The sequence below is a fragment of the Coturnix japonica genome, chromosome 18, assembly GCF_001577835.2.
Source record: "Coturnix japonica isolate 7356 chromosome 18, Coturnix japonica 2.1, whole genome shotgun sequence".
Lineage (NCBI taxonomy): Eukaryota > Metazoa > Chordata > Aves > Galliformes > Phasianidae > Coturnix > Coturnix japonica.
The window spans coordinates 1,669,531-1,696,030 of NC_029533.1; the positions used below are offsets into that span (position 1 = coordinate 1,669,531).

The window sequence follows — 26,500 nt, forward strand, 5'->3', positions numbered from 1 at the left end:
TGCACCTTTGTGTCCTTGGCACATTGTTCTTCTTCTCAAGTGAATTTTCCCTACTGGAAAACTGTTCTTCATCCAGGCACTGGGAGCCTCATGAACTTTTAATTGATCGTTAATTAGCACAAAGAGATAAGGACATCGGAGCAGCAGACACTGTCAGGTGAGCATCAGCCTCTGGTGTCCTGCTTCCCGGCTCTACTCTCAGCCAAAACCCTTCAGAAATGAGCAAAACTCACTGCAGACTTCTGCTCTGTTCTACCTGCAAATGCTCGAAAGCATTAAGCTGAACCATGCTTTGGAAACCAGCTGTCCAGGGCAGGGAGCTGGGCCTCTGCTTCTCCTTTTTCTTCCTGAAAAGATGTGAATTGTGTTGGTGAACCCCTGCAAGGTCAAGGAGTCACATAGAAACATAGGGTCACATAGAAACGTGGGCAGGGAGCCCAGCTGGGCTGAAGATGCTGAGATGCAGCAATGGGTGCACATGGAATGGGGGGCACAGCACTGCTGGGCTGGGACTTCTACCAGGAAGCACAAGGGGAAGGTTTTGCACCAGCACTGCCAACAAACAGCACATTGAGTATGAGGAAGGGATGAGAGGTGCTGAGCTGCACACGCCTATGGGCAAGTCCCTGCACCCAGGGCATGACCCACAGCACCCACCCTAGCACCAGCTCAGCCCATCTGTGGCAGATGGGTGGGTTAGGGCTTTTCTGTCTATACAATACCCTGGCCCTCACCCATAGCAGCTCATCCTTGAATGTTCTTCAAGAAGGGAAAGGCACACACAGGTCTCACACGTATGAGCTCTTCAAGCTTCTCCCCTTAATTCAGAACAAAGCTGATGCGGGAGTTACAGCACTGAAACTTGCTTTTGAGCTCAATTTGCTGCTGCAGGTCTCAGTGCTGTGCCCTCTGGGACCCAGCCATGGTGACCCAATGGGCTTTCTCCTGCCCTGCAAAGCACCGGGTGCCCTCTGTGCACAGATACAGAGCTGTGCCTTCCACCTGCTGGGGAACACTGACACAAACACCACGCTTGTACTCGAAATAAATCCTCCTTTAATATCTTACAGTTACTTTAAAAGTCCTTTGAACTCTATTATACAGATCAGCACAAACGTGACACGGGTTTGGTAAGGCTGCACATATATACAAGGACGGCCTGAAGGAACCTTCCACTTCCTTCTTTTCATTTCCAGTAAGCATCAGAGGTCAAGAAATGAGCCAGGATTACAAGTCCCCAGAGGGTGTGCTTGTTTTTCCTCCCCAGTGTGGAAACTCTTCTCCTGTAGTTCTATGGGGCCAGCTGAGACCAAAGAGCTTTGCACCACCGACAGCGGCAGGGATATATTTAGCCACGGATATAGGGCTCACAAATAGCACTGTTTTGACAGGATAAGGTGCTATTTTAATGAATTGAACAACAACTAAAGAAAAAGAACAGCTGTCAAATTTCAGCCCCATTTGAGGCAATTGGGAAATGGGAAAAGTCAACGAGAAAACTGGTTTAAATTCTGTTCCCGTTCCTTGGAGCCTATTGGACTTAGAATGCTGAAGTGCTTCCGCCAATGGCACCACATTAGCTGTGCCCACAGCCCTTGGGATGGAGCCCAGTCTCATTCCAAATGCCAAGAGCTGCCCAAGCCCCATTTGCTGGAGGACCTGGGGACCCAGATGGAGCAGAGCCCTGCAGCCTCAGCAGGATGGAGGTCCTTTCCTCTTTTCCAGATGCTTCCCAGGGATCACATCCCTGGTGTTGGCATACTCCTAACCTGCAACAGGCAGCATGCTCTTCTGCCAGCTATCGTTATTGCAACCACCAGCCAATGAGAAACAACCTGAGGGCTGTGAAACCAAGCAAGGCACTTCTAGCCTCAATTATTGTTCCTGGGGTCAAAATACTTCTAAAAGCTCCCAGCTATTGCAAATTTCTGTACCTAAGGCCTCATAGAGAGAAGGAAAAGTGGGGAGGAACCTCTCTTTGCAGGGGAAAGGGGATCTCAGAACCTATCGTTGCCTGCAAGCATCACTAGTGTTATTGGTGCTGGGTCCTTCTCTACCAAAGCCACACCCTGAGGTGAGGCAAGGCCATCCTAGCACCTTACTCAGTACTTCCCTCCCTCCTATGAGTGTGAGCATGGTTTCTGCTCTATCTCAAGCACCTATAGAGCGTTCAGCCTCTGGGATGTCTCCGGCACTGGTGAGCAGGATGCAAGAGCACCAGCCGAACAGCAGCTCCATCTCCCTCCTGGATGAACTCTGAAACTCTGCAGGAAATGGAAGGTTATCTCCTGCAGGTCCTGGATTTACAGCCAACACATAAGTGTGATGAGCTGCCCATGCCCTGGTATGGCCTATTGCACTGGATTTACTGGAACACAAAGAGCAGTCCATAACTTATGCTGGGCTCTTTCTGGGCCCCAGCTGGGTCATTCTGCACTGTGCTGTTTCTCTGCAAGACACCCATCTCTTATAATTTAAAGCAAACCCTGAGAAAACCCATCCCTATCCCCAGAGAACCATCCCCAGCATTGCCAGCTTGTTGCAAGTATGGCCACAGCACCATTTGCTGGCAGGAAAACATCACTGTCCTTGCCTTGTCCACTCAGTTTGTTGGCAGCCTGGTTCAGCAGGTGGAGATCTCACTTTCCTCCCAGGGAATCTTGAGCTGTACCAGAGCCTGACACTAACATCATTTCCCAAGGATTGGGCTAAGCTCACACCAGGAGCAGTTCAATCACCACACTGTGACTTCAGATCACAGGATGTCTTGGACAAGAGTGGCTGGTTCCCAGCAGGACAGCTTCGTTTTGGTGTTGGATGCATGTCTGGTCTGATAAGGGCACAGGGTTCTTCTATGGCAGTGCTCCACTGAAGGTGGAAATGGGTAAACACAGGAGAGAATGAAACTCGGAGGGGTCCTGGGGAGTCAAAGAAGACCTTCTCAGTGCGTGGGGATCACTGTCCCTGGGTCTGTAGCACACAGAGATCTCACACCTGCGAGGGAGCGAAAAGAAACCAAGATGTATGTCGGGTATGTGGCTGAAAATCACAGTCATGGTGTGCAGCGAACAGGAATCAGTGCAGTCTTTAACAGGACTGGAGTTTGAGTGTTAGGGTTCAGGTCCTATAAGCTGGCTTAGGTTGGGATCCTGAGCAGAAGGATCCATATGGAGCCATTTAGAGAAAATGAGGATTTCTGCACCCCTGCTGTCCTGGGGAAATGGAAATCACGAGTGGGAGATGAATAGTCATGCCAAAGGTGATGGAGAACTCCAGTGAGACTAAGAAGTTGAAGGCTTTGCTCATATATACCTGGTGCTCTCCAAGTCCCCATTTACAATGCATGACTTTCCTCTGACTTATGACTGGTCTTGCTGGAAGAGCTCTTCAAGGAGCTGAACAGTTGACTAGGGGTCACCCTCTAGGCTGTGGCAGTCATAAAAGGTTAAATGCTTTGGGGATATGAGCAGGACCATCCATCCCACATGAACACAACTGCACTACAGAGCTTGAAGCCATGTCATACTTGGGCATCTGGCACAGGTACCCCATGGTGATTGGGACCTTGTCCCTCTTGGTCACCTGTACTTCATGGAGAAGTCCTTACACAGAGGATGCACCACCCTGGGAGGTCGGTGCCACATTGCAGATCTTACCTGGTTACACTCTGCAGGATCTTCTGCTCATCCTGATCCAGGCACACAGCGAAGGAGGATTGGACACCAATAATCTGGACCTTGTCTACCTTGATCTGGGACACGCTGAGCTGCTGACAGAAAAGGAGTCCAAGTAAAGGATCTGACAGGCTCTGTGTGTTATCCTTATGCAGGGAATGGAACAGGGCATCCCAAAGCTGGGGCTGGTGGCCAACAGGAACTGGATCCCCCAGGGAGTTACTGACAGCTCCACAGGTCTCATTCTCTTGCCCTGCTTCCCTCCCAGATGAGTCAGGATGAGCTCCCATTACCAAATGTAAAAGCCCCTTGACTTAAATTACCTGATTGAAACTCTTTTTGGATTTGGAGTTTTGCCTTTTAACCACCTCCGTCATGGTCAAGTTGAGACACTCTGTCTTTGAGGCTGTAATGAAAAGGGAACTGTTATCACCTGGAGCTCCTGGTAGGAACCAAGCTGGTACCCCTGCCCAACAACACGTCCCAAAGCAAATGGGTCTCAGCAAGACTCCACTCGCAGCGAAATACAGTATAGTTGTAGCTTTCCTACTTGCATGGTAGGAAGGCAATGAATGAGACAGGGTTAATCTTCCAAACACAGCAGCAAAGAGCATTTAAGTATCTTAGCCCCTAAACAGGAGAAAAGCAATGGACCCAGTATCATGAGCTCTCCCAGCACGGCCCTTCCTGCACTCTGCCTGGAGATGCTCTTGCTTGTCTGGAATTACAGTGACATCCTGTGGCCAAACTGCTGTGTGTGAAAACAGAGACCCCCAGGTGACCAGGTGAATGTGATGGGGTGTTGCTTCTCCATCAGCAAGCTAACAGACTAAAAGTCTTGCTGCCTTTAAAAGCTTCAAAGTCTTATTCATGCCCCCCCCCCCCCCCCCCCCCAAAGCAACCTGAACAGGAAAAAAAAGGGTAATTTTGAAACAAACCCACATGGCAGGCAGATATCTGAGAGGGCAGGAAGGAAATGGAGCTGCAGTGAGAGCCTGCAGAAGGCTGGATATAGGGCACGGCTGCTGCGATGGCAGGACCCAGTACAAGTTCTTCTTTATTTAGCAAGGTTAACCTCTTCCTAATAGGCAACCCAATGCAATAGATTTCCCCAGCTTGAAGCTAAAGGATAATGGAAATCAAATGTCCTACAACCCTGGCAAGGTGCTAAGGAGAGCCAAAGGGTGCCCTATCTCTTGCCCCAGGGAACAACAGGCACCTCCCAGGTGTTTTATGCAGTCACACATCCCTGCTTTGCTGTGCCTAGAGGAGCCATTCCGCCATTCCCTCCCATTGCTTCCCACCCCGAGCCCCGAAGCCCAGCTGTACCCACCCAGCTCTTCGTACTTCTTGCAGGCTTTGCTGAGGTTAACAGATGTGCAGACCTTCTCAACGTCGTTCCACTGACTCCTTCCACTGATGGCTGTCTGCAGGGACAAAGTGAAGCCTGTGAGAGGCCACGCTTCAGGCTGTAACCCTGCTTCCCACTTCTACTCCATCAGTACCTGTCTCTTTTAGCCCCCTGCTGAGACAGCACTGGATTTCTGCCACATCTGTGCAGTGCAATCCCCATGTGCTCACCTTGCTGTAGGCGATCTGTAGTGTTAGTGGGATTGCTTCTCTGTCTCCATCTATGCCCAGCCTTTTGCTGCCTGGACCTGTACAAAACAAGGAGCAAACATCACCGGTTGGCCTTTTCTGCCCAACCTTCAGGGCTATTAGCACAACAAGCAGCCCTGCAAAGAGCAGTGCAGCAGGGCCAGCGCTCTGGGCAGGGCACAAAGCAATAAGAGGATACATGGCTAACCCAGCTCCTGTTTTTCAGGGCATATTTGTGCCCACATCAAATTAACCTTGAAATACCGTGCCCAACACTTTGTAATGGCTTTTTTTTCCCTTTTCTTTTTCTGGGTAATTTTTTGCAGATGTTCAGTGTTGTTCCACCAGACAGCCCAAGGGAAGGATCAGTCAGAGAAAGATTGGTGGCTTCCTGAATTACTGGGAATAGGTCTTGGCCTCTGTGGGGACTGAGGTGGTGGCAGCCTATAGGGGAGGGAGTGCTCTGTGAGCTCTGTTCAAATGGACAAGGAGAGATGTCAGCAAAGCTGCAGGTTAGAAACATGATGAAAAGCTTGGATGCAGTACAATGGTTGGCCAAGAGATGTCCTGCAAGCTGCAGGCTTGAAACTGATTTGCAGCTCATACACTTGGAGAGTTACAGAAGTAAAATGAGCTCTACTCCTGAAGGGGAACACAAGAACCTGAAGCCTGGCTTCAGAGCCCTCCTGCAGCCCACAATGGGGCCAAACCCCTTCCCTTCCCCACACCCTCCCTGCAGCCCTCCTTGGCAGACGTCTCCCAGCCTGGCAGTGTGTGGATGCCCACCCCAAAGCTGCAGAAATGGGGAGAAGGAAGAAGGAACAGTCACAGACCTGATGCCTTGATGGCCCGCGTGGCTGCCGAGTGGCCCAGCTCCAGGGAGTGGATGAAGACTTCAGTCATCTTCTCCCCCCCTATGAAGGTGAGCTGCCAGGAGAGGGGAGATGTGGGGATTAAATGACCTCACAGGGCCATGGAGCTGGAAGATGTAACCCGCCCCTCTCACTCCTTTCTACAGGAATTGGGGAAGTTTGGGCAAATTCTTTCAGCTTTCAAAATACACATTTCGACCACTGCCTTGGGTGGCACTTGACTGGAGAGACTTCCAACAATGTGATCGATCTGCCAGCACTGACTGGAGTCCCTCTTGTGTGGGGCAGAAAGGTATTGAGAAGGAAAACTGCTTGTGTCTGTTGACAATGCAAACCCTTGACCCCCAAGCCAGAGTGTCAGCCCAAGTGCTGTGGGTCCATATGCACAGGTCCCCAGGGGAATACAAGGAGACCAAGCTCAACCCCACCAGCACACAGCCTCCCTGGTGGGCCCCACATTGGTGGTACAGGCAGAAGACCCCTGCTGAGCTCTTGTGCTTACCTCGGTCTGGTAGAGCTGCAGCAGGACGGGGCGCGTGGCAAAGCGGCAGTAGTAGAGGATCATGTCGGCCAGGATGGGCAGCTGCTCTTGGGAGTCCTCCTGGGGCTCAGCCTCAGGCTTGGCAGACTGCAGTGAGGAGGGGAGTCACAACACTGATGGATATGTGGGACCTATAGCCCAGCACCACCAGCTCAGGGATGGAAACCCACCTCCTTATCATCAGAACCACCCATTTCCATCCCATGCCCAGTTTGCTGGGCAGCTTCAGACACAGTGTTCAGCACATGTACCTCAGGGAAGGGGACACCAGATTCTCCCAGCCAACACGTTCATACCTGACACAGGACATCCATGGGCAGGTTCATCAGCCCCAGGACGTTCCGCTCGTACCATGGGTCCAACATGCCGATGTAGTGGGAGACGTCGTTGGTGCTGCTCTCTGCCCCAGCCAAGGTGGGCTCCTGAAACCAGAGATGGTGGGGTCACCCCAGAGCCCCCAAGCTCTTCTTCCCTGCCTTAGGGCTGGTGGAAGAGACACCAGGGCTGTTGCTGCTTGGACTGCTATGGGATGAGCAGGACACGTACCGCCTGCACCGAGGTGCGGAGCTGCAGGTCGCTTGGGGATGGAGGAGGATGCATCAGCAGGGCTGCTGGAAGCAGGCAGCTCCTCTTCACGGGGACATAGAAAAACTGCAGCTTGAAGTACCTTGTCAGTGTAGGGCAGGTGCTCTCCTTCAGCCTAGGAGAAGTGGGGAGAGGGCTGGGTGAGCAAAGCCCTTTGGTACAGCCTGGCAAGGCAGGACGTGATGTGCAGAATTAGACTCCAGTGGTAGCTGGAGGATCCTGCCTCCTCTCAGCACAAGGCAGTGATGGAAGGAACACATGGGAAGTGGGCTGGAACATCTGTATGCCACACTGACTTAATGACAGTGTCCCTACTGTCAGACAAGAGCAGCTGGATGTCCCCCTGCCACACCAGCAGCACTGGACAGCCCTGAAGGCAGCAGCCATCCCACACCAGGACCCTGGTGACCACAGCAGCAGACCATCAAGGCATGAGCCCCATCACATCCCATAGCCACGTCCCCACGCTGCCCCACTCACCTCAGGTTGCTGTAGGCTCGGGCTACTTTCCCTGAGATGCGGTCGGAGCCGAAGACCACCACACGCATGGTGGCCACTTTAGCATCCTCATCGTAGCTGAGGAAGGGCCGTCGGGGCAGGCTGAGCAGCTGTGGGGTCTGTGGGCTCTGCAGCCTCTGTCCCAGCCCGTGCTGGGGCAAGGAGTGAGCGCGCCGGGAGCGTGCCGGGATGCGGGGCTTGGCCTGGGGGTGACACAGGCTCTCAGCACGGCGCAGGGGGAGTGAGCCTGTATCCGGATAGTCCTTCAGGTCTCTCCTCAGGACCAGATGGCTTTTGCTCTTGAAAAGTTTGTAGATCTTGTTGGTCAGCGTGTGTCTGTATTTGTAGTGGGTCTTCTCCACCTTCAGTTCTGGTCTCCCAACCATGTCCAAAGAGCTCTCGTCGCTGTCCTCTGCGTACCCGCTGTCCATGCAGTCCTTCAGGCTGGAGACAAAAGACCTCAAGGACTTCTTGGAGACCACAGTCAGCTCTGAGATGGAGTCCTTGGAGCTGCTGAAGAGGGACACGCGTGAGTGCTTGGGTCCCTCTTCTGACAGAGCTGAGTACACGGAGCCTTTGGAAATGGAGGATATGGGGGACAGCAGCGAGTCCCTCTCTGGGGAACAGCCATCTGTTTCCACGTCCTCTTCCTCCTCCTCTTCCTCGTCCTCCTCATTCTCTGAGGCCACAGGCTCAACAACGCTGCACTCCTTGCTGAGGACATCATTGAGGACATCTGAAAGGCACAGGAGGGAGATGAGGAATGTGAGCAGGGCACGGACATCCCAGGCAACAGCCCTATGGCAGCATGGCCAGCATTCTCTCTAACCCCACGTGGCTTCAAACAAAGAGCTAAAAACCTCTTCCTGAGCATTTTTATGTTTCCATAAGGTGCCCTGATTTGATGACAAAACAAAACTGGTTTGAGGTCACATTCTGTTTGGGTTCTCTAAAAACAAACAGTGGTCAGGGTTTTGCTTCCTTCCCATGCAGAGTTCCCAACGCACCCTGCATCCTATCTGGGTTAAATCAGAGGAGAAGAGGGATGCAAAGATACTCAAACCCTCAATGGACCATCAGGGAGGTGACAAAGCCCAAGTGAGAGAGCAGGTTCAGCACACTGCAGCCAATGAGCAACGAATGCTTAACATTCATGGAGCCAGAAGAGGTTTTCCAGGAATGGGGAAGCCAAAGAGATCAACTCAGCAAAAAGGGAAGCTGTGCTTCCCCTGAAAAACTGCTGTGGCTGGGTTGAGAGCACAGCAAAACCTGCTCAGCCAGATACTGTGGCCACTCCAGAGAGATGCAGTGTCCAAGGGGTGTTGGGATAGAAAACCCTTCTATGGGTTGGGATAGTTTTTGCTCAGTTTTTGGACAACGTTTTGGCACAGCTGGGCTGTAGCACGTGCTACGCCTTGCAGAGGAGCTTTTCACATGGGTATGGGGACCCCTCTCTACTTACCAAAGTTATCCTGGTCCCAGCTGTAAGTGTAGCAGCGTGATGTAGGGATGGGGATGGGCTGCAGCCTGCAGGGCTGTGCATCTCCTGTGGAGAGAGGAGAGGAGTCAGCTTGTGGGGACCCTCCCTGTGCTGCAATGGTCAGAGCCAGTGGGAGGTGCTGCCCACCCCATGCTGGTGATATGGGCAGTTCGTGTAATGCAGAGAAACAATGCTGTCATTAACCATGAAGTCACATGCAGCTCTTAGAGCCACCGGGTCAAGCAGCAGACATTGCTGCTACAGCTGGTTTTCTGACTGAATGTTCTTGTCTCAGCCACAAAGGCTGGAGATGGTTTATTGTTGGTTGACAAGAACAAACATCTGGCTCATCATGAAGCAATGAAAGAGAAAAAACCAAACCCAGTCCCCTTCTTATTGTGCCAAGTTAAAGTTGTGCTCAAAACAGGGTTTCACACTTCCAAGCATAGCTCACAGCACAAGGGGAACCCACCCATGGCTGATGGTGGGATCAAACTGGCACCGAACCCAGGAAGCAAGAAGAGTTCAGGGCTTCTCACCTGCAATGGTAGGAAGTGCAGCTGCCCCAGCAATGTCCTGCAGAACACTCTGCAGCCGTTCCCTGGCCAGCACAGGGTCACTGCTGGCAGCTGCGATCTCCTGCGCTTCAGCAGCGCTGGTGTAGATCTCAGAGAGCTCTTCCAATGTCTTGGCCTGGGGAGAGGTGGAAGGGAGCACAGGTCTGTAGGGGTGGTCACAAGTCTAAATCACTGCACCTCTCTCCCTCCACTACCCCTCCAAATCGTACCCAAATACAACAAGAATGGAGTAGAATAAGTAGAGCCAAAGGAGTAGAGTGCAATGAATATTTTTGCTCTATTTCACATCAGGGGGCTTTCCCTCTCTCCAGTTGGGGATACAGCACCAGAACCCAGACCAGAGAACAGAAGGGAAAGGCCGTGCCTACCTTTAGGTTGTGATGCAGGCTGCCCAAGTCACAGCGGGTGCCGAAGGTGACCTGGTAGAGGTGCTCCAGCAGCAGGACCAGCGTGGCGTGCCGGGGGGGCTCAGTGCTGCTCAGCTTCTCTGCGATGGAGAGGAACTCACTCTGCACCTCAGAGCGGTTCAGCAGCAGCACCGTCCTGGGGACACGGGATGGCAATTAGAGCTGGCAGCGTGGCTGGCACGCTGGTGGACATGCAACCTTAGGTAAATTCACGCTAGATGGCAGCGTCCCCTCACATGAGCTGCAGCTGTGGCTGTGCATGAGTGCCAGAGCCATGCTGCTGGGTGTGAGCATGGGTGGGAATCCTCTGTCCTGCATCTCCATGCATCCTTGGCATCATCCCTCCTGCCATATCTGCAATATCACCAGCCCCAGAAGGGCTCCAGACTAGCAGCCAGTTGCCTGAACCAGCCATTCAGCATTTATGATGAAGGAGAGGGGAATAGAAAATCAGAAAACATCTTCTTTTGTGAGGTGAACATCACAGCATCGTGGAATCACACAGAATTACAGAATGGCCTGGGTTGGAAGGGACCTCAAGGATCATGAAGGTGTTGTTGCTGGAGAGAAGAGCCACATCTTCCAGCTGGGAAGGGTTTTTGCTCTGGACCACAACATGAGTATCAGCAGGCTTTAAATTCCCAAATCCTGGAGAGCACGTAGTCATGTGCTTACATTTATGGACAGTGCACATAACTGAGCAAAACCAGCTCTGAATTCAGGATGGGCCTAAGTACAGCCAGTTCTAGAAAGCTCAGGCAAAGGGCACAAGCTTACAAAGCCTGAGGTTCAGCTTGTGTGCAGCCTTGTGCCAAGTTTTCAGGGTTTCATGCAAATGCAGCCACCTCGCTGCAAGCCACAGGTGATTGCACTTGCACTGGCACAGAGCAGGGCAGCTGTAATAGGAAAGCAGCACAACAGCACCAGTGCAGCTGGCTGGGATACTGGTGCAGATCCCAAGCTGTGCAGCATGCACAGGGAAGCCAAAGCAATGGGACAGCCCTCCCATCCCAAGCAGGAGTGGCTGTGCAAGGACTGTCCCTGCAGCCAGGATGGGCACGTACCTCCTGGGCTTATTTCCCTATTTACAAATGAGGTGCCAGGGCAGGAAGAAACATTCAGCCCTCAAGTAAGGTGCAAGGTTTGACTGAACCAGTGAGCCCTGAAATGATGCACTGGCATGAACTTGCTCCTGTTCTGCTTTGGCCTGGTGGCTCAAGCCTTTGCCTTCCATGACTGTTTGCCCCCCACATCTGCATCCCTGTTTGGGGATAACCAGCACAGGATGCCTGCAGACCCAAATATGTAGTTGTGGAAATGCCACAACCTTCCCCTCCCTTTCCACTGCCCAGCTCTGCCATCCAGCTCTTCTCCCCAGTGACCATCACTACTTTTGGGATGCTGACTGTTGCAACTCTGCTGCTGCTGCTGCAAAAGTAGCAATAGTATAGGATAGTAGAAATGCTGGAGCAAGGCCAGCAGTGCCTGCACTTACACAGTGGAGCTCTGGTAGTTCTTCACGGGCAGCCCCTGCTCCGTTCTCACCAACCTCTGGAAGGAAATCCCTGGAGGGGAGAGCAGAAGACATAAGCAATGGGGGCACCACAGGCTGCCCTGCCCCAGGTGCTGTCTCCTAATGTGTCCTGACCTGGCTGAGCTGTAGCAGGAACAGCAGCAGCAAAAGTCTTTATGGACACAAAGCACAACTTGAATGCAATGGGAATGAACACAGGAACGAGGGAGCAGTGGGAGAAGAACAAGAAGGTGGGAAGGAGGAGCAGTTCCATGTCCAGACCCTTAAAACCACCTTAAATCCACTGCTGCTGCTGTGGATTACACCAGCAGCCTCTGCCCCTTTCTTTATCCTCCCAGTCCTGGATGTCCCTATGGCCAGCAGGTCACAGCCACTGTCCCTCCTTCAGGGACAGAGCCCACTATGGCTCTGGTAGGAATGAGTCCAGTGTGGGCAGCCCTTGTCCTCAAGCTGCCTCCCCCAGGACTGTCCCCATGGTGCCATCAGGATGACATCTGCTGGACCTGGAGTCATAGTCCTTGTGACTGGGAGATGACAGCAAAGCCCACCCTACCCCTAAACAGCAGAAGGGTCATACTGGGAAAGATCTTATGGCATCAACAAGATCCAGCACCCTTAGCTCCATGGGCAGCCATATCCCAAGCTTAACTGCTGCTTGACAGCCCCAGAGCTGCACCAACATGGGAGCAGCACCTACAGCCCCCTCAGCTTGCAGCCACATTCACCAATCCTGCAGAGACATCAGCCCCAGCTTGTAGATAAAAGAGATAAAAGCTATAGCATTCTTGGCAAATATTGACAGCAGCTTGTTCTCAGTTAATATTTACGCCATCTCAATCAAAACTGTTGCTTCAGTCTCTTGTCAGGTCACAGAGGCTGTGAGGTCCTGGTCAGTGTTCCAGCAGAGGACTCACTTCCACTGTCCTTGGCTGCTCTGTGGCACCCAGCCCCACACACCAACACCTCCCATCAGCTGCTTTGTGCAGTGGTGGGGGAATCCCATTTGTAGGAGGGGAAAAGCCCTTGGATCAAAGTCCCCAGCTCAGCAGACTTGGGCACTTGTGACAGCATGTTAAGGGCAGAAGGTAGCGACATCCCCAGTGCTGGGGCTTTCCCAGTGGTCTTTATAGCAGGGTCCCAAGTGATGTCACAGCAATAAGTGGCCAAGGAGTAGCTGGGAAGCCTGCAGCTGCAGCACGGGACAAGCATCCCTGTGACCACATCAGCCCTGCTGCTCCTGCTGGAAACCAGGAGCTGTGTGATGGCCCAGACACACCTCTCCAAGTGGCCAGGGTCTCCTTAGAGACTTGCAAAGGGGGTTTTAATGGTGGGCATCCATCCCTGTCTTCCCTTGGCTCATTAAAAGATTAACAATGTGCCCCTTGGGGCTTTGCATGGATAGAAACCTTGTGTTTCACATTCCATCTCCAGACCAGCTGTCTGTATCAAGGACACAGGGAGGTATCACCAGGCTCAGCTGCAGCTCCCATCCCCTTCCAAGCCTTCCCCAGCTCTGCTCAGAGCAGATCACAGCCCTGTGCAAGACAAAAACAAGGGCTGAAATCTGCTCTGTGCAATGACAGCTCTCCATGAGCCACAAAAAGATGGGGAGATTAGGAGAAAAGGCTTTTGAGAAATAATTGGAAGAGCCGCTCCATTGGGAACAACAGGATATCAGCAAAGAGTCCCTAATTAATTGGGGCGCTGCTGCTGCTGCCGCCGTTCAACATGCCCAAAGCTGGATCACAAGGCAGCATCCACACCAGCCCTGGGCTGAGATCAGATGCTCCCACTACTTTGCCCACAAGGCAGCACCCCAAAAACACATCCCCAAAATCCTGCCATGCTCCTCCAGAGAAACCTGGTTGTACTCTCCATGCACTGGGGGGCTTTTGCTCATGACCTGTGTCACATGAGAGCCCATGGCAGGGCAGGAGTGCTCACCTGGTGCCTTGAGCTCATCACTGATGAAGGTGAGCAGCTCACGGAAGACGTTGCAGTAGGGAACAGGCCAGGTGAGGAAGCTGTGGTAGATGCTGGCAGCTTTCAGGAGCAGATCAGAGTCTGGTGGGATGTGGGGAGCCTGCAGGTATGGGGAGGGCTGGTGAGGAAGGGAGCAAGGAGCCGGTGCTGGAGCTCTGCAAAAAGCCCAGGGGGTGATGGGATGGGATGGGATGGGATGGGATGGGATGGGATGGGATGGGATGGGATGGGATGGGATGGGATGGNGGGATGGGATGGGATGGGATGGGATGGGATGGGATGGGACGGGATGGGAGGAGGAGCAGATGTGATCAGGGCTCACCCTGTGACACCCCATCCTTTTCCAAGGAAGAGCCAAAGCACCTCACTGGGCACAGCTGCAAAACAGCTTCCTCCCCTGTGCCTCCCCAGGCTCACATGCCACAGCCTATATATAAATTCCCTTTTAACAGCCACAGATCCATGCAGATGAATCACATTGAAAGTCTGTGCTTTTTTCAAGACCTGGCAGCAATGATTTCCTCGGGATAATGATGCATTGTGCTAATAATAATGATAATAAAAAATACTTCCTGTGAATGCTCTGCTCCTTTTCATTAGCATTGTCTGCACAACTCTACGGTGTAAGGAAAAGAATCTGCCTTCTCTGCAGATACTGCCTCCCTTTCTGAATGACCCATCTTTAAATGCAAAGATTAAAAGCACCAAAGTGCATCTTTGTTTCATCTCCCACAGCTCATGCAACCATTCCTTGCCCTTCATCCCTGCAGATTCGTATGGGATCTTCAGAGAGGAACAGATGGGAGCAGAGTGGGACCTTGCACATGGCAGCTATTGGGGGCTGGGGAGTTCTGAGTGCAGACTTACATAGAGGACTGCGTAGTAGAAAAGCAGAGCCAGGGGCATCACCAGGTCGTAGTCACACTTCTCCTGCACCTGTAGGAAACAGCAAAAGGGAGAAGGATGAGCATTACCATGGGGGTGCCAAATGTTCCCCCACGAGTGCATGTGCTGCCATCCGCAGCAGGTGGGGACGGCTCATCTCCATGGGAAAACCCCCCTAAGACACCCACAGAAGCAGCAGGCAGTGGCACACGCTGCCTTTGAGAAGCTGCATTCAGCTGAGTTCCTGACCCACTGATGCTCTTGATCCTTGCAGAGCTGCATGAAGTTTTATGCAGGCAGCACAGCCCTGCTTAGGGATTGCAAACGGCACAGCACAGTGCAAAGCACGCACTTCTGTCCCAACCTCAGCAGGATTATTTCAGCAAGGGATGTAGGGAGGGCTCAAGAACAGGCTTGCAGACACTGCCTCCCTTTGCTTACAAGCATGGCATAAAGTGCAAGAAAAATTTACATACAGCATAACATAATACAACATCATCGTAATGAGATCAGTCCCAGCCACTGCAAACAACTTGTCAATTAAACAGAGTAGCAGCAATCAGGTTAATGTAATAGCAAGGCAGCCTTTCTTCCCTCAGAAATGAAAGGCAGCATTTACCCCATCACATGAACCCCAGGCTTCCTCCCACATCAAGGCATTCCCCAAAGTCCTGCAGCCCCGGGCGGCCCTGAGCTCTCCCACACAGGGCTGGGCATGGCAGCCAATACAATGAGCCCCACTGATGCTTCAGCTGCCCCAGCTCCATCCCTTGCACTGCAGGAAGCTGGGCAGAGCCTCAACAAAATCTCCATCACTTTGGAGCTGCTGGACCAGCACTGCCCACCCTGCATTCCAATGGGGTTTGAACACAACCCTGAGTTGCCCACCAGGACCTGCAAAGCTCCTCCCCTCAACCAGCAGCCCCCACTCACCTCCCTGGCCTTGCCGAGGATTTTCTCCACCAGGATGAGGTAGTTGCCAGCATCCCTGCTCACCAGCTCCTGCAGGCTCCAGCAGTTCAGGCACAGCCCTGCTGAAAGGGAGACAGAGCACCATGACCAAATGATGCTCACAGGAGGGATGAGCAGCAGGAAGGGGTCAGGGGGAGGTGTTTGATGTCTGGGTCATATTACTATGGGGGAAAAATAATCACAGCCCAAATCTGGACAGATTTAAGCTTTCCAAACAGTGCTTGTCACAGCAGCATCACTTATTACCAAGCTTCTCAGCACTCATCTTGCAGCACAGTGCACCAGAGGCAAAGCTCAGATCCCAGTCTCTCTGAAGCCAAGGGATGATGCTCACTCCCTGAACAGCTTCCCAGGCCCCAAAGCTGCATGGTCAGAGCTCATAGCAGCATCACTGCAGATGGTGAACACATCAGCATCACTGCTAAGCCTACCCAGCATTTATCCCGCCTCCTCAGCACCTACAAACTGTCACAAAATACACATAATCCCATCCAGAGTAGCCAGATATTGAAAGAGAAGTGCAGAAGGAGTTGTAGTTCCTTCTGTCCCTCATGGACAGGTGCTGGGACACCCATGGTTTTCCTGGCTTCATGCCCTGTTTGTAGCTGAATGAACAGGGCAGTTGCCCATTGCAAAGCTTCCCTGCTGCCATGTATGTTTTATTTTCCATAAATCAATGTTCTCCAATGCAACCTTTTGTTGCAGCACCTGACCAGCGATGGCATACCCATAATGGACAGCAATTCAGCTCTGAATTTCCCTTTCAGACAAGTCAGTACAATGGCACAAAGCCATGGCTCTGCTCCGGAGGACCCCAGCAGACCAAACAATGGTGTCTTAGAGCACAGCATCCTCCAGGGAAACACCCAGCATCTGAGAGATGCAATGTACCCAGCAGAGCTGAGCAGTGCAGCACCAGCCACGGGGCAAGTGGTTTCCTGCATGAACACGGCTGTGAGCACGAAGGGCAGTGCCAGGCACGAACCCTTTCCTTCCTGGCACAGAGGAGGAAGCAGCAGTGGCTCAGCAGAGAGGTACTGGGATGCAACCCTGGAGATGTGCTGGGCTGAATGCACAGCGAGCTGGGAGTAGCAGAAGGAGGAAGGGACAAGAGCAGGGCTGGAGGGAAGCACCGTGCCAACACAACATGGGGCTGAGGGCTCTGACCCATTTCTGTGCACTCTACAGGAAATCTGAGCTAAAGCACAAGGATGCAGCAAGGCTGAGTTAACACTGCTCTGAGCAGAGGAACTCATGTGAGGCTCACAGCCACGGCAAGGTGCTGGGGTGACCCACAGCAAAGCAAACAGAGCCGGGAAGCAGCAAGCTGCAGGGGCTGGGCTCCTCAATTTGGCAACACAGCGGTAACCAAAAACACACCAAAACAGCTGCGTCCTTGTTAACAATATTCTCCAGCAGAAAAAGCAGCTCGGAAATCCTGGTCACAATAAACAAAGACTGTGCAGCAGAGCATCGGTCAGGACGCTGGGTGGGAATTCCCTTTGGTCTGTGCACGCTCCTGGTCACAAGTAGCACCTTTCTGAGCACTGGGAGCAGATTTCAACCCTGTATGCAGGGAAAAATAAAGGCTCTTTGAGCACTGAAGGTGATGCTCCTCACATGCACAGGTCATGAACAAGAGCCCCAGATGGCATGAATAGCACATGAGCCACCTGCTCTGCAAGTGTCACCTCCATCCCTCAGCAGGTGCCCTGTGGGCAGCCAGGACACAGCTGGGCACTGCGGTGGCATCAAAGAGCTTTTATGAACTGCAGAACAGCACTCGGTTTATGAGCAGAACAGGGACAGGCTGCAGCCAGGTGGGAAACCACATCCAGAAGTTTATTTGCAGCTGCTCATCCGTCTCAGTGCAGCCCAGCAAATGGACAAGGGGAGGGTGCACACTGAGTGCCCACAGAAAGCTCCAACCAGGCTGTCCTGCACACTGCACATGCTCTTTGACTCACTAGAAGCACGTTGCTTGCTATGAGATGCAAAGGAGGCTGGCTATCTGCAAGGAGGGTGCAGCTTGGGGGCACCCTTGTATGATCCTGGAGTCTTGTTCCCCATTATCTCTTTCCCAGTGGAGCTGTGCAAGCACTGGTGGGGGGAGATAGGAATATATGCCCATAGCAAGCAGAGACCCAGGAGGCTTCGATCTCTATCGAGTTTTGGCCCCGTGGGCGGCCTCGGAAGGATGAGGCTCTATGAGCAGCACTGTCAGCCGCCTCCTCCTGCAGCATCTCCTTCCTGACCTCAGCTGCTGTGGCTTCTGCTTCCCCTGCGCTGCTCATAGATGGGGAGAGCTTCAAATGGGAATAAATAGATAGATAGGAAAAGAAGAACTTTTGCCCACGGTGGTCAGCACAAGCATCCTGGTGCTGTCAGAACTGATGCAGTTGGAGGGAGAGAAAAGCAGAACCCTGCAGCCCCATTTCCAGGCTCAGAGCCACACAAGTGGAGCCCCACAGCACATCCTGCACTGGGTCCAGCCGTGGTGCTCCCACCCAACCAGGGGGTGAGGAAGGCAGTGATCCCAGTCATGAAACACCATACCAGGCTGTGAGATCAGCTCCAGGTTTACAACCTGTGAGGCTGATAAGCCCACAGTGAGAGCTGGTATTAGTTCAGTTATTAAACCACAGCACCCCAAAAACACACTGCTGGTCTTTCCCCATACTGATATTTAGATGACTGCATTCTAGCAGTGCTTTCAGTCTCCCTTCATTAGAGCTGAGCACACCAAAGTAAGCCCTGCTATTGCATCACTGGACACTCATCAGGCTCTCCAGTGACCTCCATCCTTCCTGGCATCAAGCAACCCCACAATAGAGACACAGCACCCACCTCTCCCTGGGACCTTTGGGGCACAGGGTTGCCCTACAGCTTCCTCAGCATCTCCCCACCCATTGAGGTCCTCATCCTCCCTGCAGCCCTTCTCACACCTCTGATTCCCGCAGCAGCCAGACCCAATGCACTCCTCCACCAAACCCTTTTTTTGCTCTGCCATTTTACTCCCTGTAGCACACCAGGACTTTCCTATCATCCCCAGCAATGAGGGAAGAAGGCAACCAAGCTGCGTCCAAATGTATCTCCATGAAGGAAAGCACATCACATTTGCTAGCATTTTCCCTCTTGGTTCCCCCCATAAATGCAGCAGTTCAGGAGGGATGCTCAGTTTAGGCCCCTGAGCCCAGCATGTGCTCTGGGATGTAGATCTGCGATGCCAAAGCACTCTCACTTCTGCCCTTTGCTGATTCCACAAACCTCAGCAGCTCAGTCACTCACGAGGGTGAAAACGTCACGTCGGAAGTGATTATTCATCCTCTCCAGAGCAACCTCCTGCAAAGTTACTGTGCAGACATTAAACCCCCAATAATTTAAAGCCGAACAGAACCCCAGCAGTGCTTCAACCCCAATGAGCTGCAGAGTGGAACACCTTATTTTGGTGTATTGCACTGGGGAAAAGGAGGGGAGAGCAAGTCAACTGGGAAACAAAAGCGATATAAGAAGTTGAAAATGAGAAAGGAGAAGGATGCTGCCTGGCTAAGAATGAGACAGAGATTCAAGGAAAATAGGAGGAACAGAGCCCTGCCATAAATAGCAGCACAGCCCTGACACGGGGCAACCATAATAAAATCGGCACTTGTTGCACAACAAAGGCAGGAGAACATGAAAAAATCCCCACTCTGTTTGTGAAAATGAATAGGATATGTTCTATTATGCCCTGTTTTCCCTAAACCACCTTATTGCAATAACAAAGTACTTCCTATTCCGACCGCAAGCGGGTAGGACACGAAGGGGGCAGCACCCAAGTCGGCCTTATCTTTGCTAACGAGCTGGAAACATTACAAAGTGGTTTTCAAAAGGCTGCATCATGCAACCACCAGCGCTGAGGAGCAGGGATTAGTGAGTGACACAGGGACTGATGAGTTGTAATGATGGGAAGAGGTGAGCTCTGCGTGGCACAAAGAGTTGCCCGGGGAAGAGGCATTGCTAAGGGCACAGCCACACTTCCAGGAACCAGGAATGTAGGTCATAATTCAGGGACTGGTGCCCAGAATGTGCGGAGGCCCAAAGGGCTCCTGTGCTGGTGATAACTGCATGAAGCAGGCCCTGCAGTGATGCTACAGCTGCAGAGCCAGCATTGCTCCTATGGGTCCAGCACTCAGCATCAGACAGCAGATGGTTTGCAGCTCCTTCTTGACCCGTGATGGAAAAGCAGAGGGGTGTGCAGAAGAATTGCACAGACACAAAGAAACAACCACTCATGTTCATTTATTTCATCCCCAGGTGGATACAGGAGTGATTTAATTGCAGCCTGGAAGTGCAAGTAATGAGGATGGGAATTCAAAATGTGATATATAAGAATGGCTTCTGCTCACTGCTGCTCTTCCCTCACCTTTGCCACCTGGAATCCTGTCCCAGTGCTCTGAATGAGGCTCCCATCTTTATGGCCAGCAAGGCATCTGAACCAGATTAAACAGCTGATAGCAGTATCTCAGCAGTTGCTTCTGACAATGCAGCAGGGATACGCCCAGAGGTTCTGAGGTATGAGCATGGTATTCCTGGCTGATTACATAAAGGGGCCTTACCTCGGAGAGAGTAAACCCTCCTCTTGCCAGCTCATGCATGGGCACCTGGCAGAACACATGGCTGCTCTGCTCAGTGTGCATCTCTGTATGACCTAACCTGACTTGTTCAGCCACTGAGTACAACTTCCTACTGCTATAAGAAGCTCGGAAAGATGGACCGGGTTGGATCCCACCTCTAACTTTGAATGTTGGAAGGGAGAAAAGGCCACTCAAACCCCCAGGAGCATCAGCAGGTCTGTCCTGTCCAGGTAGGTCAGCAACAAGAGGGTAAAGCATACAGACACAAAAGAGTCTTTCCCTGTCAAGGCTGCCAGGGGACTCACAATCAACAGGTCACCTACCAGCCCATCTGCTGGAGACAGCATCTCTGCTAAGCCCGTGCAGACATCTCTCCAGTGCATGGTAGATCCTGTCCTCTGTGCACGTGGTGTGCTGCATTTTAATTCATCTCCTAAGGGAAGAGAAGGAAGAAGGTTAGCCATTAACTGAGAGCAAAGAAGACAGCACAGTGACACTTCTGTAGCCCCTGGTAAAACATCCTGCTGTTACTGCCTGCTGGCACCTTTTCCAACCCCAAAGCCAATGACACTCACTTTTCGTTGTCCTCTTCTCTCCCAGTCTCTTCCAACCATGGCAAAGAAAAGGAGATGCACACATCCATGACCAACCATGAGTGGCTGTAGCACCAAGGCACCCAGCCCAACCCACTGCAGGCGTATCTGCTGCCTCATTGCTTCCGTCTATGGGATAGATTGAGTCTCACTTAAATATTTGTGGGTTAGCCTCCACCAGAGATTGCACTGCAGGGGCTTACAGCTGCAGCACCTTGCAGGGGAAAAGCAATGGCAGACTTCGAGATTCCATTCCTGGCCAGGACAGTCATACATTTCCCAAAGCTACCCCAACACGTTTGATTTCCTGCTATTTGGTCAACACTCGATACTCAGCAGCCACCTCCCCAACAGCAGGAGCAAAAACTGAGGGATCTCAGCAGAGGGTCCCCCAGTCTGCTAATAAATAGCCCCTCATTGCCACCAATTAGTTCCCCCAGGGCTGAGGCTCTGGTCTCACCACTCACTCATCCCTCAGCACCAAGCAGATGAAAGTGAAGCCATAGGGAAGGACTGACCTTCTGCACGGGAGATCTCTCCTTTGCCCTGAGGAGGCTCCCAGGCTCCTGCCTTGCCTGCCACTGCCACGGTTTGTTATTACATCTACTAAAGCTTTGCACATCCACAGTGTGAGGAACGCCCGCGAATCGCGCTGCTGCGGTGCTGGGGACTGAATGAGAGCGGAGCAGCACAGCACCTTAGTCATGACTTGTGGTGAAAGCAGTGACTAAGAGCACGGCGTGACTCACCAGCACCGTTCCAACACCCAGCTTGCAGAAATACACCTCCTGCACGTCAGTTTGCTCCAGAGCACAGCTTGGCTCTCAAAGGGAAAGAGCAATGAGGTGAGCCCTGTGCCAGCCCAGCTGCCTCTTCCCAATGCCTCAGCACAGAGCAGGCAGGGAATGTAAGGATGAAGGATGACAAAGATGTTATCATTACGTTCTAAACCAGAGAAAACACAGAGCCTTTGTTTTCTCCCCTCTGGTGTGCTATGGACCACACAAGGATTCAACCCAAGGGGTGCTTACAGAGGCATCTTTCATGGGAGAGCACTGCGTGTTCACCACAAGCAAGAGGGAACTTTTCAACCTCTTCTGCTGTTTATTCCCCAAACTCTCCCTTCCTTTCTACCCACACTGGGCAAAATGACACAAGGCAGGGGACAGTTCTGGATGTAATCGGACTTCCCACAGAGCTGGGAAGAAACCAGGGTTAAGGTCAAGGGTTCAGATCGGTGGGAGGGTGGGTAAGCATTGATTAAAAAAGAAAACTAACAGAAATCTGTCCTCTCCCCCCCACCCCCTCCAGCAGGGCTCCTAGCAGCAGAGCTGGGATCTTGATCTTGATCTCGCTGCAGGCCAGCCAGTCAATGTGAAGTGCTTAGAAGGGATGGCACAGACACTGAAAGCTGTGGTCATGTTTTACAGCACGCCCAGGGTGTCCCAAAACTCTCATCACCAAGGCTGGCCGCTGCCTGGCTCACATCTAAGCAGAGCAGCATGTTGCAGAAGCAGTGGGTTTCCCTGCCTTCTTGCCCTGTGCTCACAGGTTGGACGCCTGCCCTACAGCATCAACTACAATGGGACTTCAATGAGATGTCCTTAAGACAAGACTGCTTTCCCTTCTCCAGTAGTAACAGTGAAAGCAGCCTCCCAGCACTGGGCAAGCCATCATCACTGCTTAAGAGAGAGAGAAGTCAATGCCTGGAAACGCGGAGCAGTTTTTCTGCTGTTCCACAGTGACTTGTGGCACAGCTGGGAGGAGAAGGCAAACCTTCAGCTCTCCAACCACACCCCTTATCCTCCATTATGTCCCCCCCAACATCAGCAGTCAGAAGGGGCTGGAATTCTTCACAGCACTTCTAGACCTCATCCAATTGGTGCCCTCTCTGCCTCCCATCACCCTGTCCATGGCTGCTCAGCAGAGACAAACATCTGCCCATAGAAACACCTCCTCCATCATTGCCCCAGCAGAGTGGCAGGAGGAACTGACACAAACCAAGAGCAGAACCAGGAACCACAGCATGGATCCGGGCACAGGACCTCGCAACAAGAGTACAGTTGGCTCTGTCAGCCTTGCATCACACCAGCAATATTACTGCTGTGACAACACTGAAGCCCTCTGGTTTCCTTCAGAACACAGCATTCTTGCCTCATGGCTTTGTTGTGCTTTGGAGAAATGAACAACAGTTTAAGCAATGTCACGAGCACGGGGCAAAGGATCCTGGGGCGCTATGCCAGAGAAAGCCCCTGGGTACCTTCACAGCAGGATAACTCCCTTTCCTGCCCTGATTGCTTTGAGGCTGTTGGCCAAGCATCCCAAGCAGGAAACAGGAAGGAAAAACAAGCGCTTGACCCACGGGAGCAGGTCATGAATACACTGCTCAGGTCCATGGGCAGTGGCAGCGAGTGGAAGGACAGATGTGGACCACCTTGCAAAGCTGCTGACCCATGGGTTAGCACAGTGAGGGACCTCAGCACTTGGCTTGTTGCTGCTGCACGGCTTAGGGCAATTGGGGACAAAAGGGCATCACTTCTGGTGAGGATAAAGGGAAAAAGAGCTTGGGCTGATGCTGTAATAGAAGGAAAAGCACTTAATTGGGAATTAAAGCGGCTGGATTCTAAGCAGAGCTGTTTTTCAGGGCAAGGCCCTCATACTAGCACATTGGCAGGGACCTTGGGCAAGGTCATGTCCCTCAAGCAACACTTCAGCCTGCTGCCTCCTTGGAGAGTGCAATGGGAGCAGAGCCACACTGGAGCCATGGGCGTTGTATCCCCATTGCACTGCAGCAGCCGGTGCCCGCATGGTATCTGCTCCACCAACAACAACGTCTGCTTTTCTTAGATTACACTGAGCTTTTGGTTTTAACTATCCTTAGCTTGCAAGATTTTATTGCCACCTCTACCCCGTGCACAGGAACCAAAGATAGAAACTCAGAGCCGAGAGAGGGAGCAGCTGGAGGAAGTCTCTGTAGAAATCAGGGCAAAGGGGGGAGGAACCTGCGAGTCTGAAGGTTCAAACTTCAACCATCATGTATTTTCAGCTCAAGTGAGCGCTGTGCATCAAAGAGCAGCAAGATGGAGGTGATAAGATGCTTGTTCGAACCGCACAGAGATGGCATATCAGAAGATCCTGGAGGCAACTGGTTTGACAAACATCCTTTTGGGGTGCTTGTAAAGGACGGCGTACCATGCAAACACCCTGACACCACATTATTTCCTTACAGATCCACAGGTTCCTGTCCTGCTGAGCAAGCACAAAAGCTGCTTTTAGCCCAAGAAGCAACAGCACTCCATGCCACAGTGGGGATGATGACTGACCTTCACTCCTTGGGCTGCAAAACCTCACCTGCAGGGAGCCTCGCTAGCAGAGAAGCAATGGAAGGGCAGTGAAGCTGTGGTTACAGGCTACTCATAGAAGCTGTGGATGCCTCATCCCTGGAAGTGCCCAAGACCAGGCTGCCTGCCCAGAGGGATGGTACTGAGTGCGTTTAAGGTTCCTTCCAAACCAAACCATTCTGTGATGCAATGACATGGAGAATCTTGTCAAAAAACTGGCTGACAACACCCAAACCGAGATCTTACTGAATCCTGGCATAGAAGAACCAATAAAACCAACCACTGATGAGGCCACAGAAGGCAAACGCAAGTGAGATCTGCTTGGGTGTCAGCACCCACATCCCTTCAAACCACCCACACACTCACCCATTACATGTTGGCTTGCCCAGAGCACCACCTCTACTGCTGCCAAGTAAAAGCACAGGCTTGAGAATGATCCCTTGGGTTACTTGAGAAGTGCACCCTGCAGGACTGCCCACCCTCACCCATCAAGCACAGAACTGAACTACTCAGGGCAGCCTACAAACATGAATGACACCAAGGTCCCCATGAAGCAAGGAGCTGAATTACTTAGGGCAGATGACAAACATGAATCACACCAAGCCACCCCCCCCCCCCCCCCCCGATGCTATCTGCTGTACTTACACATAGTGAAAGACAACCAACAGGCAAACAAAAAAACAACAGGAAAAAGGATGTACTGCTATCCTCTCCCTCCTTTTCAGGGCTGGAAAGGCAGGCTGAGGAGTGACCAAATGCAAGTGGGGCCACTGATGTGAATACTTGCTGCCATCAGGGTACCAGAGGATGAACCAGAGCAGAAACAGCTTCAAGGAGCAATGCAGACTTGGGGATTTGGTGCTGAGGAAGTAGGATGCACAAAGCAAAGGAGAAAAATCCAGACAGAGCGGTGAACTTGTGATAGAGACATCGAGATAAGGGAGTTTTTGAGACAGCCAAAACCACATAAAGATGAAATAGCTATTGTATTAAACAAGCAACACAGGAAAACATGGAGGCAAGGAGTGTGCAGAACTGCAGCCAGGAATAAACATCCCTCCATCACTGACAAACTCCACCTTTGAGGTTTCTAGATACTGGGATATCACTGGGAAGGACAGGACTGTGCTGAGAGCCCATCAACATCTGGAGCAGCCCATGTCTGAAGGACAGTGATGTCCTGCTGAGCTGCAAAGGCTCATTTCCATCAGCAGTCGTGAGAACTGGAAAGCTTACTAAGACATAGAGCTCACAACTTGCTTTCACTGTGCCTGAGAACGGGGCTGAATGAGAGACTCCCACCACAGACAGGGGAAGCACCTAACGTGCAACAGTGGTTTCAGAGACCTTTTAATATTAAAGAGCACCTTCAGAAGGTAGCTAAGCAGATCTGGACTGGATGAGGCAAACCATAGACCCAGACATTAAGTGTTTGCAGAATATTTTGGCTTCTTTACAGAAAGAAGTCCAGACAAGGACACAGATTTGCAAAAGGAAATGGCTCTGTGGGTATCTCATAAACCCACAGCTGGGACTCAGCATCCTTAAGCAGCAAACTGCAGGATGGTTCAGGTTCTAGGCAGCTCCCAGCAGCTGCATGGTCAGCACTTCTGCTGCTCTCTTGGCCCAGGGGTACAGCACAACACGGTGCAGTAAAAGAAAACATCACTGGTCAGAGTGTGGAGGTCCTCAGCCCAGAAAGGAGATAGGAAGAGCAAGACAGCCAAGGGCTGAAGCATCATCCTCACTGGGGGTGAGAAAAAGTCATTCAGGAGGGGCAGAATGAAGGCAGAGCCACTTTCCCATCACAAGCAGCTTCCGGTTTCGCATCCAGTCTTCTGTCTGCAACAGCAAGCCCACCAAGAGAGCATCCCAGATGTCATCAAACAGCCAAAACCTGGAGATAGGGAGCATCTCATGCCCAGAGCCGGGCAGGGGAACTAAGGCCAGGGAGGAATTAAGGTCCAGGGCTGTTGCTCAGTGCTGAGTACAGAGGCTGCGCTGAGACCAAGCAAGAGCAGGGAGGGGTAGAAGTGGAAGGGAACATCCCAACCACGAAGCTCCCACACGAGCGGTGTGTGATGTCGGAGCCAGCAGCGCTCAGCATCACGTAGCCCCGAGCGACAGCACCAAATAAAGAAACGCAGCGCCCGTCCCGTCCCCGTGCATAGAAAGCACAAGCGGTGCAGCCGTGGGTAGCGGCGTACTCGAAGCGCGGCTCTGCACAGCCGCAGCCCGCAGAGCGAGCCGGGCAGGGGACGGGCTGCTGTCTGCTGGATGGGGAGGAGCATTCTGAGCCTCTGCTGACAACTGGGTTCGGGGCTGTGGTTGTTAATGCAGCTCCC

At 52.2% G+C, this 26,500-nt stretch overlaps 1 protein-coding gene across 3 annotated transcripts in view; it reads right to left on the reverse strand.

Moving 5' to 3' along the window:
* Window positions 1-1,033: 1,033 nt before the first annotated feature.
* PIK3R5 (phosphoinositide-3-kinase regulatory subunit 5) overlaps window positions 1,034-26,500 on the reverse strand; it is a 41,287-nt gene continuing 15,820 nt past the window's right edge. The window contains exons 2-19 of one of the 3 annotated variants that reach the window (XM_015880160.2): window positions 20,545-20,654; window positions 15,570-15,667; window positions 14,619-14,687; window positions 13,713-13,851; window positions 11,730-11,799; window positions 10,196-10,370; window positions 9,789-9,942; window positions 9,232-9,315; window positions 7,752-8,505; window positions 7,233-7,386; window positions 6,983-7,108; window positions 6,648-6,773; window positions 6,107-6,200; window positions 5,256-5,332; window positions 5,008-5,101; window positions 3,998-4,080; window positions 3,657-3,769; window positions 1,034-2,994 (exon numbers count right to left, since the gene is read on the reverse strand). In XM_015880160.2, coding sequence (XP_015735646.1) covers window positions 2,853-2,994; window positions 3,657-3,769; window positions 3,998-4,080; window positions 5,008-5,101; window positions 5,256-5,332; window positions 6,107-6,200; window positions 6,648-6,773; window positions 6,983-7,108; window positions 7,233-7,386; window positions 7,752-8,505; window positions 9,232-9,315; window positions 9,789-9,942; window positions 10,196-10,370; window positions 11,730-11,799; window positions 13,713-13,851; window positions 14,619-14,687; window positions 15,570-15,667; window positions 20,545-20,641 — 2,649 coding nt within the window. In that variant the 5' untranslated portion in view covers window positions 20,642-20,654 and the 3' untranslated portion in view covers window positions 1,034-2,852. Of the gene's footprint in view, window positions 2,995-3,656; window positions 3,770-3,997; window positions 4,081-5,007; window positions 5,102-5,255; window positions 5,333-6,106; window positions 6,201-6,647; window positions 6,774-6,982; window positions 7,109-7,232; window positions 7,387-7,751; window positions 8,506-9,231; window positions 9,316-9,788; window positions 9,943-10,195; window positions 10,371-11,729; window positions 11,800-13,712; window positions 13,852-14,618; window positions 14,688-15,569; window positions 15,671-20,544; window positions 20,655-26,500 lie in introns of all 3 variants that reach the window. The other 2 variants (XM_015880159.2, XM_015880158.2) reach the window with 2 other exon arrangements.